Source organism: Artemia sp. Qi Xiang Cuo, chromosome 19 (assembly GCF_049724085.1).
Source record: "Artemia sp. Qi Xiang Cuo chromosome 19, ASM4972408v1, whole genome shotgun sequence".
In the NCBI taxonomy this organism is placed as follows: Eukaryota; Metazoa; Arthropoda; class Branchiopoda; order Anostraca; family Artemiidae; genus Artemia; species Artemia sp. Qi Xiang Cuo.
The window spans coordinates 979,962-994,307 of record NC_142812.1 but is presented as its reverse complement, the minus strand read 5'-3'; the positions used below and the strand labels follow the sequence as shown (position 1 = coordinate 994,307).

At 34.1% G+C, this 14,346-nt stretch overlaps 1 protein-coding gene across 1 annotated transcript; it reads right to left on the bottom strand.

Annotated features, from left to right (window-relative positions):
• Positions 1-5,476: 5,476 nt before the first annotated feature.
• Positions 5,477-14,127, bottom strand: LOC148940392 (uncharacterized). The gene is made up of 3 exons (XM_089105221.1): positions 14,076-14,127; positions 6,830-7,816; positions 5,477-5,886 (listed from the first exon to the last, which is right to left on the bottom strand). The coding sequence occupies exons 2-3, from the start codon at positions 7,804-7,806 to the stop codon at positions 5,733-5,735; spliced, it is 1,131 nt and encodes a 376-aa protein (XP_088961347.1). The 5' UTR covers positions 7,807-7,816; positions 14,076-14,127; the 3' UTR covers positions 5,477-5,732.
• Positions 14,128-14,346: the final 219 nt, after the last annotated feature.

The window sequence follows — 14,346 nt, the reverse complement described above, 5'->3', positions numbered from 1 at the left end:
AGAACAAGACACCCCGCAAACTGATGTCAGTTTCACTGTGACGTTATTTCTTAGGAATTTCAGGCTCCTCTTAAAACTTTCTGAAAATTTGTTCTTGGTAAAATTATAGATGAGCTTCTTTTGGCTATTTTTGAAATGGGTTAGGGTATGAAAATGAAACTTCCAGTGATGAATCCTTGGCCAAGCATATTGGCCAAGCATATAAACTACAAATTTACACAATTTTTCATGAAATAAATCTGCGAAGGGTAATTGGCTGATATTGGACAGTAGCTTAAACTTAATTACTCATTTTCTACTCAGTTGCCCAGCTTCAGCTTAGTTTACTCTACTTTTTGGGTGTCTGCTGCTCCTCCTCCAGAAAAACAGCCAACAGCGCAAGGTCTTCATCACTGCTGGAGTCAGAATAGAAAGGACGGATTCCATTTGTTTCCTCAGTACCTTCCATGTCTTTACATTTAAATATTGACTATCATGCAAATTGTTTCTTCGTCTTCTTTTGAAGGTTAAATAATATAAAAAAGATTACGTTACGGAGTTTATAGAACTGAAAGTATGATAGGCAAAATTTAAATTTGAAACAAATTTACTTAAGCTCAGTAGCGTAAACCACTTAGCATAGGCCACTTAGAGCTAATGTGAAACCGGGGTAATAATCATTTTAGTCGGAAATAAATTTTACCCCCACCTTTATATATACCAATTCAGGGTATATATTTGCACATTAGGGGGGTAGGGGCAAATTTTATTTATGATGTAAATGGGAGGTAAGTTTAGACTTTGCCCCACCCTCTTAATGTGCAAATATATACCCTGAATAAGAAAACATAAAAAAGGGATCAAGTGTTATATTCACTTTATTCATAAGTAAATAGTATGATTTGGTAAAAATTTACCAATACTTTAGCCTGTAGACTCATCTCTAAAAGATTAATTTTCCTAATCTAACCCATTTCCAAGATAGCCAAAAGTAGCTAAAGTATAATTTTACCCAAATATTGAATAAATAACTAAAGAAAAAGAAATGAAAACATCTAAGCTGTGTGCCAAAAGATGGCATAGGCTAAGCATTTTTCTAAAAAGTATAAAAATGATGTCATTTCACTTGTTGATCGATAGTCTACCATCCTTCTATCCTTGGGTAGCACTAAGGTAGATAGGCATGGAATAAGGGTAATTCAAATGGTCTTAGAGTTCTAGCCATGAGTAACTGCACAGATACTGTCCAGTAGGACCAGGATATATTGTAGGCTTTATCATGCTTCTACTGGCAGGGACTCTGCACCCTCCACTGAAGGGGTAGCTAGCCTTATCTCCACCTTTAGCAAAAAAAGAAGCAAATAAACCAAAAAGTAAAAATATCAAATAAATAGTTAAAGCAATGAAAATGTCCAAGCTGTGTTTACTGTTTAGCCTACCTGATAGTCCAGTCTCCCTAGAAACTTGGTCCCATGCCTTGGCCAGCTGAATCTTGTTATGGTGGTCTTTGTGGCTTTTATTGAAGAGCAATTCTTGAAATCGAATTGATATTATCAATTTTTCAACAGTTTCCATGTTTATAAATATCAATTATTCTTCAGGCGCTAATCCGCATGCGTTTTTCCGCAAGTATTGAAAAATTTCAACGCATTCGGATTTGCGTTTTTCCACAAAACCGCAACAAAAAAATCTTTGCGGAATCCGCAAATCCGCAACGATTTTCCGCAATCCGCAGCATGTGGGAACGAAGGGTAGAACAGGGTTTTCTGGTGCGAAGCGCAGTGGCAGAAATGAAAAAAAAACCTGGGGAGGGGCAAATTCCATGTCTCAATAGGCAGCCTCAAGTGGGTTGAATTAGAAAAAATCCAACGGAGGGGGAAATCAAGCCAAATTAAGTGGTAGCCAACTTAAAATTCTTTGGATTACAAAGTTTAGAACACAATTAGATATACAAAAATTCAAGTACATAAACACAATTAAGCAAATAAATTATAAATTTGTTTGCATCACGACTGAAGTATCCAGAGAGAGCCACTATTCTAATGGGAAACGCCGTTGCTTCAGGGAAGCAAACTTGTTGACGGCAATGTTATAATCTATCTTTTTCGCTTTTTCCGGCTGGGTTGCTATAAAGGCCTTTCTTCATTATGGCTTTTTCAGGCGAAGTCGGCCAAACTTCGTTTCAGTGAAGACAGCTTTTGATTGCCGAATTGGACTTTTCCTGAAAAAGTCACGTCTCATGGGCCTCATGCGCCTTAAAAAGCCCTAGTGAAGATTGAAGATGCCCAAAAAAGTCATAAATTACTTGGGAAGAAGCAGTGTATAAAAGACAATTTTTTAGTTTAACATGGGCTTATCAAAAAAAGATAGGGAGATTCTGAAGAACTGTCCAAAATGGAATAATGAGAAAGAAAACTTTGATCTCATAAATCTCTGGGCAGACAATTTTTCTGACCTAGAAAGTATGAAGGCCAGAATTCCTATTTATACCAGAATTTCTCAACAGCTCTTTGCTATTGATAGTAACTATCCTCAAAAAACTAATACTGATATAAAAGCAAGGCTGGGCAAATAACATTCTTAGACCCAAAGGGAGTGATACAGGACGGGGAAGAGAGGAAATGGTTGCATGGATATTTTGTGATGCAGTCCATAATATACTTGGTAAGCTAATGAAAGTTATGGTAAATTGTAGAATAAAAGTGTCTCATGAGATTACTTTTTAGTTTAGTTTTGTTTTTAAAGTTGTTTTAGACTGGCCTATAGTTCAACAAAAAATTCAGGATGCACCTATTAGGCTAAAGTGTATTGTATCCTAGTTTCTATTTCAAATCTTTAACTACAGAACAGTAGCTTCAACAGGCTGATTTATTAATATAGAAGCAAACAAGTTTGTAAGAAATAGGGTAAAATTTTTGTTGAATTATAAATTTATGCTATAAAAATATCGTATAAATAGCCTATGACAAAGATATAATATAGAAAAAAAAATGAGGGTAAAATGTTGCAATCACATCACATGAACTGTTCTCATTCTGAGATCAAAGAAATAATTATTGTTCTTTTGGTTTCTTCTTCTTCTACAGGGGAGGCCTTATCCTCGTAATCATGATTTATGATTTTTATACAGATAGAATCAAGAACTATTGAACAAATTTAGATATCAAATATGCATTAAATAATTGAAGGAAATACTTCAGAAACTGTTTAGTAGAGTACTTTACAAATATCTTCAGACATGTCTGGTAGATATGACCCAAAAGATAGTCTTTTTTTTATATAAACTAGAACAGTGGAAAATTAAAAAAAAGTTATTTTCTTTTTTTTACATACACAAGACATGTAACTCCAATATTTAATTCACCAAATCTTTCCCTCAAAATGTAAGATACCTATAAGTACTGTCAAAAATACATAATTATACATAATTTATATTCTCTTTATCACAATCAATATTTTCATTCATTCATTTTAACTTTATTCCCAGGTAAACCATCTGTTTGTGCTAATTCAGAAGGCTTAGAAGATCCACAAGAGTTGGGGCCCACACCAAAATTTGAACCTAGGACATATGTAGAAGACACGTTTCATAAAAAGGGAAGCTATGGAAAAGCTCGTAAGTACAGTTTCTATGTAGTTTACACCCTTCAAAAATGTTCCAAGGAACCTGAAAAGAAGGTTGTATTCCAAAGACAGGCATCTACTGGCTTGAAACCTTCTATACTGTAGAAAAAAAATCTTTTTTTAATCATGGGCATTTGGATGTCTTGTTAGAGTTATTTAGCAGTGAAATTTAAATTAAAAAACAAAATAGAAAAAAAATTGACTCACAAAGAGCCATTGATATAACATTTTTAAGATTAACACAAAAGCTTGGGTAATGTTAAAGTTCAGATTCATATTGCTCAATTTTCCTTATGAACTTGATTCTCACTTTCTTGTGTTATAGTCCTTTTTTGTTTTATTTTGTATTAAATTTATTTATTATATCTTTTTATTCTAGATTAAGTCATTATCTTTATGTGCGTTTAAACAATTTTCTATTTTGACTTCAATCAAGCCTTTACATTTTCCTTTTTTGTTGAAATTTAATGCATAATGCAAATTATTAAAGTACATATTGATTGATGTACTGCCATTAACACACTATTATTGGTCAGCCCAATAGATTGTTCAAAGATCCTGGCAGAAATTTTATTATGTAGCAGAAAACTTTGTTGTTTAAACTTGTATAAATGTATTTAAATATATATGGATCACTAAAGAAAAAATCTGGACTCAGAAGCCAGAAAGTTAAATATGGTATTTTTGTCAATAGCATGTGTGTGCAGGTAAGCATAATCTGCTTGCTTGAATTTGGGTCTTAATCCCTCTATAGAAACTGTGGCCAAATCCTTTATACTCATCATTTGCTTTTGTTCGGTGCCTCTATATGTAATATTTAGGTTTGTTTAATCATATAACCAAGTAATAAGAGTTTGTGAGAGCATGAAAAAAAGCAAGTGAAAACTTATCTTTATCATGCATTTTCAGAATTATTTAGCATCCTTGAGCAATTTTTCCATAAAGTCTTTCTGAATTCCATTCCAGGTTTGACTTTCCAGGTCAGGCCAATGTGGTTTAAGAAATTATCTAGGTTTGACTGATTTTTGAATAGATTAAAAGAGCAAATTTTTCATCATCCCTTGTATATTTCGATGGTTTCTAGAGGCATATTTTAATATCAACTCACATTTTAGGAAATCACTGGCAAAATAAGTGTAGGCTGAAATATAGATACATGAGCTTATAGCCTATCCATCCTGTAAAATAAATTTTATTTATTAAAACTTGTGTAATGTGAATATTTTTTTTTTTTTTAGATCTATTCAGTTACTATTTACTTCTTAGGTCCAAATGAAAGCAAAAAAAAGAAAATATAATAAAAAGACTGATGGAAAAACAAGAAGAAGTGCTTGAAAGTTTCCAAAAATCAGCAGAAGAGACAAGAAGTGTCATTGGAGATTTTGGAAAAGTCCTACAGACCATTAACAAGTCTGTAGAAACTTCATTAAAAAATCAAGCAGAATTAATCAATTTCATTACAAAATTTGAATCCACAGATTCTTCAACAAAGCCGCAGCAGAGTAGCAGGACCAATTCTATTAACCAAGTAGCTCAAGCTAGTGCAGCTAGACTCTCTACAGCAGAAATGGGTTCTAATGCTTTGTGCAAACCTAGATTGGAACTAAAAAGAGAAGCCAGCCCAGTGGAAGGCCTTATTTAAAAAAAAAATTAACATTTTACAACCAATTTTAAAGTAACAAGTATTATGAAGTGAACTATAAATGAAAGATTTATGGATTATTTTACTATACACTATTTTATCTGGTATTGTGATTATTTGGATTGCATAGCTTAATCCCTTCATGAATACTAAGTGCAGGTAAAAAACAAGGAGGCAAAGGTCACTTAATTTAATAAGTATTAACATATAAACTAAAATAAAGACTTGGGTTTCTAGGTGAGAAAAACAGGATATAACACTAATATTATCTAACCGCAACTAAGGGATTACAATAGCTGGGCTCTTTGATCCCAGAAGTACTCAATAAGAGCATTTCTTATTTCAATTGCTTCTCTAGTCATTTGACGTGGCCTTTGGACAAGCCTTGTTCTTGGTTGATCACCAAGTATCCTTAACTGGTTTTTACTTTGAAACCTCAGACGTTGTTCAATTTTTTGGAGGTCATCTATCCACTTCCTTTACGTTTTTAGGTTCCATTGCACAAGTTATTTAATGGAAGAGCAACAGTTATTACTTTTGCCTCCATGCCAAATTTTACTTTTAGGTTACTGGATAGGCACTGCCATCTTGCCTTCAGGTGTCTAAAAAGATTTTCAGTAATTCGACGTGCTCGTGACAGCCTAAAAGTATAAAGTATTGACTGACCTTTACAAAATCAATTTTAAACAAAATTTCCACAAAATAAAATTTTCAAAAAAAGTAAAGAACTCCATTAAACCAAAAATAGAATTAAATAATATACCAAGCATACAACTACCACAGACATAATAAAACCAATATCAATAAATAAATAAAACCCAAAAAAAACAGAAATTAAAACAAATAACAGAGTAAAACTCAAAACGAGCAGAAATTAATATGAGCAGGGTTCAAAACTCCTATGCTTTCTAAAAGCCAGAATATAATTTTTGCTTTACTGGAAAAATTCAAATGAATATGCATTGTCAGTTTAATACATGCTGATATTTATTTCTTAAAATCTCAGTTAATTTTTGATTTTTGACCCTAAGCAAATAAAAGATTATTTATTATAAATTAAATGCGTGTTAATAATCCAATTGATGACCCCTAAACTAAATACTATTTTAACAAAACTTGAATTCATATACGTTAAGGAAATTTTGATCTATCAGTTTTCAAAACAGAGGAGGGGTATTACCTTTTTAAGCCTAGGAAAAATCAAATCTTGAAAAAACTGTGTTACAATCTAAAAAAAATGATAGACAAAAAACAAAATGCTCAACTGATCTTCTATCTACTGGCAACTCTAAAAAAGCAACTTAACCCTAAGTTTCCTTGGGAATATTGTATTTGAGTAACAGGTTTTTATATTACAGCAATTTTACAACAGCACATACAATAGTAAAAAAAGGAAGGGGTCTTAATGTCTTTATTGTATTTCTTAGACTTAAAAGCTGTCTTCTTATTTTTGGTAGGGTTCAGAGTAGCTTGGTTTCTAGAGATAAAACTTTTTTTTATTGACTTCATTTCTTAAACTGAATTTGATTTAAGATATTTTTAATAATTGATATTTGAAAATTTGCAAAATCATGTTCATCTCACCTATGGTTAAAGTTTATTTCCTTTTCATCAATTGTTTGGTGCTTGAAAGGCTTCATCATAAATGGTTCTAATCTAAATGCTCCATCACCCAACAAATGAAATGGGATAGGTTTGCCTTTAATTAATCTTTCATGATTTGGGAGTAATTCTCTAGAAGTCAACTGTCGATAAAGGCTTGTCCTTGCAAAGGCACCCGCATCTTTGGACCTCCAAGGTATTCCAGCCTTTACATACATGCAATCATATTTTGCATCAGACACCACAATCATGTTCTCTGAATGCCACCCTTTGTAATTATAATAGTCGGTTGCAAACTGTCGAGGCACTTGAATGGGTATGTTGCAACCATCAATGGCACCAATTGTCATGGGAAACCCCCACATCTCTTCAAATTCTGAAGCCTTCATCAAATAGTCTTCAATGGTTTGTGGCCATACTATTAGTTCAGGCACAAGTAATTTATATGCTGCTTCAATGAAATTTTTGAAGGTATGTCTAACTGTACTAGTACCAACCCCAAAAAGGGCTGCAATAGTTCTATAATCAGCATTTGTTGCTAAAACATATAGACCAATGGCAATCTTTTTTTCAACAGTAATTGCTTTACGAAATTGAGTATTTTCTGTTTTAAGCTCTGGTTCTAACTTTTCTTTTATCCATGTAAACGTGTCCCAGTCCATCCTCATAAATTCATAAAATTCTCTTGAATCCTTTTTAAGGAATATTTCATTCCACCACTTTTGGGTCTGTGGCTTTACCCAGATATTTCTCTGATTAAGAACTTTTTGAAGCTCTCTTTGGATTTCAATAACATCATTAAGTGCTATTAATTTCCGCAAATTAAGTTCATGTAAAGTTTTCAGTAGTTCTAATATAACGTACAATAAGCTCACTAAATGTTGACAAACTATAATTTCATTAATCAGGAACTGGGATAACAAAGTGACAAGTATAAGAATTCTTCTCTGTCCTTCCATCAGATAATGACTAAAAAAAATAAAATAAGGTCTTAAAAGTTTTAATCAGCACTGGCTAACAAATTAAATATGAACTTTCCTTAATAACACCAAATTCAAGTCACTTTTCTTGTCACATCCATGAATTTTTAGGTAAACCATTTTAGCATCAAACAACTATCATTTTTAAGTCTAATTCCATATTTTGATTGGATTTACTTCACTATTTCTTTCTTGGTTAGGATGTTTGCTAACACAGATTTTCACCATTGTTAGAAGAAATAGATTTTAGAGGGTTGAATCTTTATGCAGGCAAAGCAGAGAACAGAATATTTCCCAGTCCTGATTTAGCTATTGATTTTTGGGAGAGTTGTTTGTACAGCACAGAAACTACTTAATCTATACAGGTTAAGCAAAGCAAGCTTTTTATCTTATTGTAGGTTTGTTTTTTCAAACAAACTTATTCAAAAAGTAACTATAAAGTTAATAGAAAAGAAGGTATACGAAAATTAGGCCTATTGCACAATAGTTGCATCACATTATGTGCTTGAGATTTGTACATTAAAAAATGTTAAATTGTTTTTATTATATGATTATAGTTCTAACTTTGCTAAACTTCCAATTTGGTCATGAAATATAAATATATATGTATATATATATATATATATATATATATATATATATATATATATATATATATATATATATATATATATATATATATATATATATATATATATATATATATATATATATATATATATATATATATATATATATATATATATATATATATATATATATATATATATATATATATATATATATATATATATATATACATTATATATTTAGGATTTTTGACCCTTTTTAATATCTTTTCCTTTTCAACATACTTTGTAATGTTGTCCCATACTTATTTTTTTTAATATAATGATCAAAGCCATCAAAATTATACCCCAGCTGTCCCCTACCTTGGTGGCCAGCATTTACCCCCTGCAGAAAATATTTTATGTTCTACCTCTGAGGAAAATAAGGCTTTCCAAATTTGAGAATTTTATTTGAGTTTTGTTTTCTTGTTTTCTACAGGGGGAAGGAATTTTGGTACTTGTTTCTTATACACCACTCACTCAAGCTAGTGCTGTGTAAAACTTGAGAACAACCTGCTTTCTTTGTTAGTTTCTTTCAGCTTAGCATAAGACAAAGACAGAATAGATTGGAAATACATAATTTGGGCTATATATTTGCACACAAGGGGGGGAGGGGTGAAGTATTTTGACAGTTTGAAGTAAATAACAATTCTTACTCCATAATCTGCAGAATAATTCTACCTAACACATTTTATATGCATACCTGCTACATTTTCCCTTTCCTAATGTGCAAATATATAGCCCAAATTTGTTTCTAAAGTAATGAAGAAACCAGTTTGTTTTCAAGTTTTACACATCATAAACTTGAGTGGGTGGTATATAACACATAAGTGCCAGAATTTTTCATGGAAAAAGAGCTGGACTTCCAAGTATTATTTCAAAACAATGAGAAATCATATTTTAAAAAAAAACAAGTTTTTTCAACTGAAAGTAAGGAGCACAGCTAAACTTAAAATGAACAGAAATTATTTTGTATATGAAAAGAGTTGCCTCTTCCAAAAGACTTTGCTCTTTATGCTAAAGTTTTGACTTTTTGTCCTAATTGTTTAAGAACAATTCCTAAAATGCAATGGCTTTTTGATTAGAACAATAAGCTTTATTTTAAAACACTATAAAAACCACCCCAGAAATGGCACCTTGAGTGCCTCTTTCTGATGGTGTTTTCAAAAAATATTTATAAAAAGCCTACACATAGAAAATTTAGTTTTCAAGTTAGTTACTTGAAACACTTGAAAAAGCATTACTATGGTTCATTCTTGTGAAGAGTCAAAATTCAAAAGAATTACGTAGCCTAAATTAGTAGTTACTAAGGATCATGGGGTTCAATACTGTTTAGCTCAACATAGTGAAGTCTATCATATAAAATTTTTGGAAAGGTAACTTTGCTTTTACAGCCAAAATACAAAATAGTCCAAAGTCTGGCAAAAATTCTAGATTAGCTACTTTTTGCTATCTTGGAAAGCAGTTAGGTTAGGAAAATGAAACTTTCAGGGATTGGTCTACAGACTAAAGTAGACTATGTCCTGGGAAGTTATTTTGAACTACCTACTGTCACTCCTTCTCCCTCAAGAGGGCCCTGATCTTTTGATTACCTTTAAAAATCTTTGTTTTTTACAAGTGAAACTTAAAAGAATTTAAGATGAGTGAAGCCAAATGAGAATCATATATACAATGCTTAGAGCTTTTGAAATATTTGCCATTGGCGGCATGATGGAGACAAATGCTAAGGCACTGTCGGCAGAGTAGCCAAAGTAGGCCATTATGGTCCGTTATCGCCTGAAAAAGCCACAATGAAGAAAGGCCTTAACTAACAAATCACTAAGTCGCTCATCAGTCATGGTTGTTCTGAGATATGTCTTAACCCTCTTAAGCATTGAAAAAAATCTTTCGTTAGAGGCAGTTGAAACGGGGAGCCTCAAAGCAATTTCGAAAGATTCCGAGATGTCAGCAAAGGCGTCTTTGTTCATGTAGAGGTAGGCAAGAGCTTTTGATGGTCATTCTGGTTTCATCCTTTTTAAATAAGATTTTGCCAAGGCTATCTCCGACTCAAACTTCAACTCGTTTACTAATAATGTAGGAAAGTCACGCAAAAAGTCTTGTATTAGACGTGCATCCAGGAACTTCGGTGAACTTGGCTCAAACGCTTCTAAGCCTTGGATTACTGAGGAGTTTTCACCAAACCTTTGTCTCATCGGTCGACTATGAAGTATAAAATGTCCGACCTATAAGTTTGAAAAATGTCACGATCCTCTTCTGTTCGATTTCTTGCTCTGTCACCGACAGTGGTTTCGACGTAAAAATCGAGAAGGCGTCTGCTTATAGCAACCGAGCGTCAAGGCTTTCTATTTGGATTGAGAGCTGCTTGCATAAGCTTTTCGTTGCTTCGACCATCTTAAACCAACGCTCTTCAGATCGGAGCTCTAGAGCCTGTTGTTGAACTGCTTGTAGCAGAGAATTTATGCCTGAAAAAACGAGGCTCTTGGACTAGAGTTGTCTGGATGCAATATCTATCGGACCAAGGAAATTGCTCATTATTTCAAGAATGAGCAAGAGTTTGTCATCAATTGTTGCCAGCAACCCAGAAGCTTCAGAACGGTCCTCTGTTGAACTGACTTCAACCAAAATAACCCTAAATGTTTCAAGAATAGCACCTAAACGTATTCGGATCTTCTGAATTGAGGAAAACCAATAGCACCATAGAGTATCAGCTAGCCGCTCGCGCTCAATCTTTTTTTTTCCGCGGTCTTGTTGGGTTCGAAGGATAAGCTCGTGACGTGGTGTACTTCAGCTGAGAAAGTTGTATAATGCCTGAATGCAGGAAAAGAAGTTTCTAACCTCCGAACAAGAAGCTATTGACTGCACAAGCACAAGATTTAGGCGATGGGCGTGACAATGAATATACCTAGCTTGTGGTGCAAATCCTTTAAGAATAGCCTGAACACCATTACATGCACCGCTCATGACGCTCGCACCATCCCAGCATTGAGCCACACAGGTGCTCCAATCCAGTTCGTGCTTTTCAACAAGATCCTTGATTGCATTAGCAAGGGATGCAGCATCTAATTGTTCAAGATGTGTACTTCCGAATGTCTCCTTGCGGATGATAGCATTACTATCAATAAACCGAATAATTAAACCAAGCTGCTCTTTTTTCGACAGATCTTTCGTTTCATCTGCGCAGATTGCCCAATATTTCTTAATAGAGTATCTTGTTTGTTCTCGCAAGAGGTCAGCCAGTATGCTTATAAGACTATTTTGGTAGTCAGGACTCAAATAGCTTCCATACCGACGTTTTAGTTTTTGCTGAAGATCCGGGTTTCCCTCTGTCATCATTTCTAGTATTTCTATAAAATTACCTCGATTGTGTGAGTTGTCGTGTTCATCATGACCTCGAAATGGGAGCCCTTGGCGTGCTAGGGCACATACCACTTTCGCAAGTGTGACTATATGCAGGCAATTTTCCGCTATAGCTTCCTTCCCATTTGAATAGAGAGTTGTAGCTATTGACTCAGATGTGCCACACTTATTTGCTTTATATTTGGTCCAGATGTGATTTGCTTCGTTGTGAGCTTCTGAAGCCTCGTGTTTTTCAATCCTTTCGAATAGCTTTTTCCAGTTATTCATTCCTGTGTCGACAAACACTACAATATCAGAAGTATTTCCATGATTTCTTGTTAAGGAAAAGTGCCGACAGCAAAAGCAGTAAATGACGTCTTCTTTAATAGAATATTCTACCCATGGTTTTTTCTCATAGGCTTTAGCGGAAAAACGGCGACCGTTGGTTTTGGGGTATTCGGCTAGCTTTGGCTGCTTGGGTGCCTCCCTTTTATGGTGGGAGATGTCAAGATTGCCCCTCAATATCGTATCCGATGCATCGGCTACACTTCCACCCTAGAAAAAAATCCAGTGCTTTCGCTTTTATACGTTTTAACTTTATTCAGAGGCCGATAGCTCTGAAACAGTTGTTCCCTTTAATAGGTGTCTAGGAGACATAAGGAATAATAGACTTTCTTAGTGAAATATTTCTAGAATTTCCAACGCTCCGCAGCAAAAAATACTGTTTTCAAGCCATTTACTTCCATTTATACAGAAACTTTCGCCACTCTAAACCTTTTTTCCGTCGGTACAGTTTTGGTTATGTTGAAAAACTTTCGTCGTGCTCTCCCCCCCCCAAAAAAAGTGATAGTGACGCCCCTGCTCCTAGCCTTTAAATAGCTTTTCTGCTACCGTTTAGTGTTACGTATTGGCATTTGCCCTTAATAGTTTTCGTATTTGTTACTTCATGATTAATAACGGGGTGGTCTATTAAATAGGGTCCTTTTTCTCTCATTTATAATAATAGCTTTATTTCCGCCAAAATTGACGATAGCATACAAAGATCTTTCGACTGATCATTTAATACGCTCTAGCATCTTCTGCATGTTTAAGCGCCTCCAAATGCTCAAATTCTCGGTTTTTAGAATTCGGTAAAATAGTCTAAGCTAGTCAACTGAAATTTAAAAGGGTTAAAACATACATATCGTTTTTTGTCAGTTTAACTACTAGTAGAATTTCGTAAATTAAACGATAACATAATCCGAATAAGAAACTTAGCAACTCAATACAACAAAATTCTCGTACTTATCTAGCTTATCAGCAAAATCTAGAAGGGCAAGTAGTAAGTTTTGTTTGAGATGAAGCACACTGAAGTGAAGCGAATGCCTCGCAATAACAGCCGATTTAACTTTAAAAAGTAGAATTTTGTCACGAAGCAGCAATTTTTATTTATACTAAAACTGTCAATTCAAATGTATTTTAGCTCTTTTTCGTTCCCTTTTTGCGCCATACCCAGTTTCTTTGGTGAGAATATAACAAGAGGTATAAATAATGGTGAGCGGCCGCCTAGCAAAAATGGCTGGGCCTTAAGAAAGCATTTAATGCTCTTTCATTCTCTTAAGCTCTTCCAAAACTCTTTGCCATAAATTATGTCTAATAAATCAGGCTGTATTCCCTTTTGTAATCTCTGATTTAATAGCCTGCCCCCCCCCCCCGCCTTGAATGATACCTCTATATCTATAATTGTTTGTTATATGCTCGGTTATATGATTTTCCCCACAAAATTTGCGATTTATACATTAATCCAAAGTTGTAGCGCGAAATTGAGATCTTACTTCTGTAGGCTAAACTTTAATTCGCATGGAATTTATTGCATGAAGCAAAGGCTATAAGTTTATATTAGTCAAACCATAAATGGCAAAATTACACATCTCACTTGGCCAAGCTTCTGTTGCTGCCTCGGTTGCTGCTACACTATCCACCAACTTAGCTTTTTTAGCCGGTTGACTAGGTTTAAAAATATCGATTGTTTTTCTCTGACTCATCGCACACTCTTATTCAACAAATGAATTCATTTAATACTATCTTTACTTGACAATGTTAGAGAAAACACGAAGCTTTTTATTCGGATGAAGGATAAATAAGGGTATAATCTAAAAAAATTGAGGTGGGGGCAAAATGACGTCTGGGGGGGCAACTGCCCCCTTACCCCATAGCAATTTACGCCCCTGTTTATAACCTATAACTCACCAAATACCTCACCGGGCTTCGGAGCTGAAAATGCTATGTTACGGCTAAAGGCTAAAAGAAGCTGTTTTTACTCACTCTGTCAGGTAGTTTTAGGTCTCTGGATTTTTTACAAGATTCTTTACACAAGGGAACACAACAGTATGGTCCTCCCATTGATGAGACTCGAAGAGGACCAAAAAAAGTAGACTTTTGTTTGTATTTTCTTCTTTATTCCTATTAGAGATGAGCAATTTTTACCAAGAACATGGCTGCCACGAGTAGTTCTTTTTCTCTCCGAGGGTGGGGCTTCTAAAACGAATAAAGTGCATTTCTGTTCATCTTTGGTTTAATATAGCTCATTAATTTT

Coding starts and splice junctions, on each gene's coding strand:
- LOC148940392 (XM_089105221.1), bottom strand. CDS start 7,806: ATGGAAGGACAGAGAAGAATTCTTATACTTGTCACTTTGTTATCCCAG. Junction 5,887..6,829: donor GAAATAAACTTTAACCATAG/GTGAGATGAACA, acceptor TTATACTTTTAG/GCTGTCACGAGCACGTCGAA.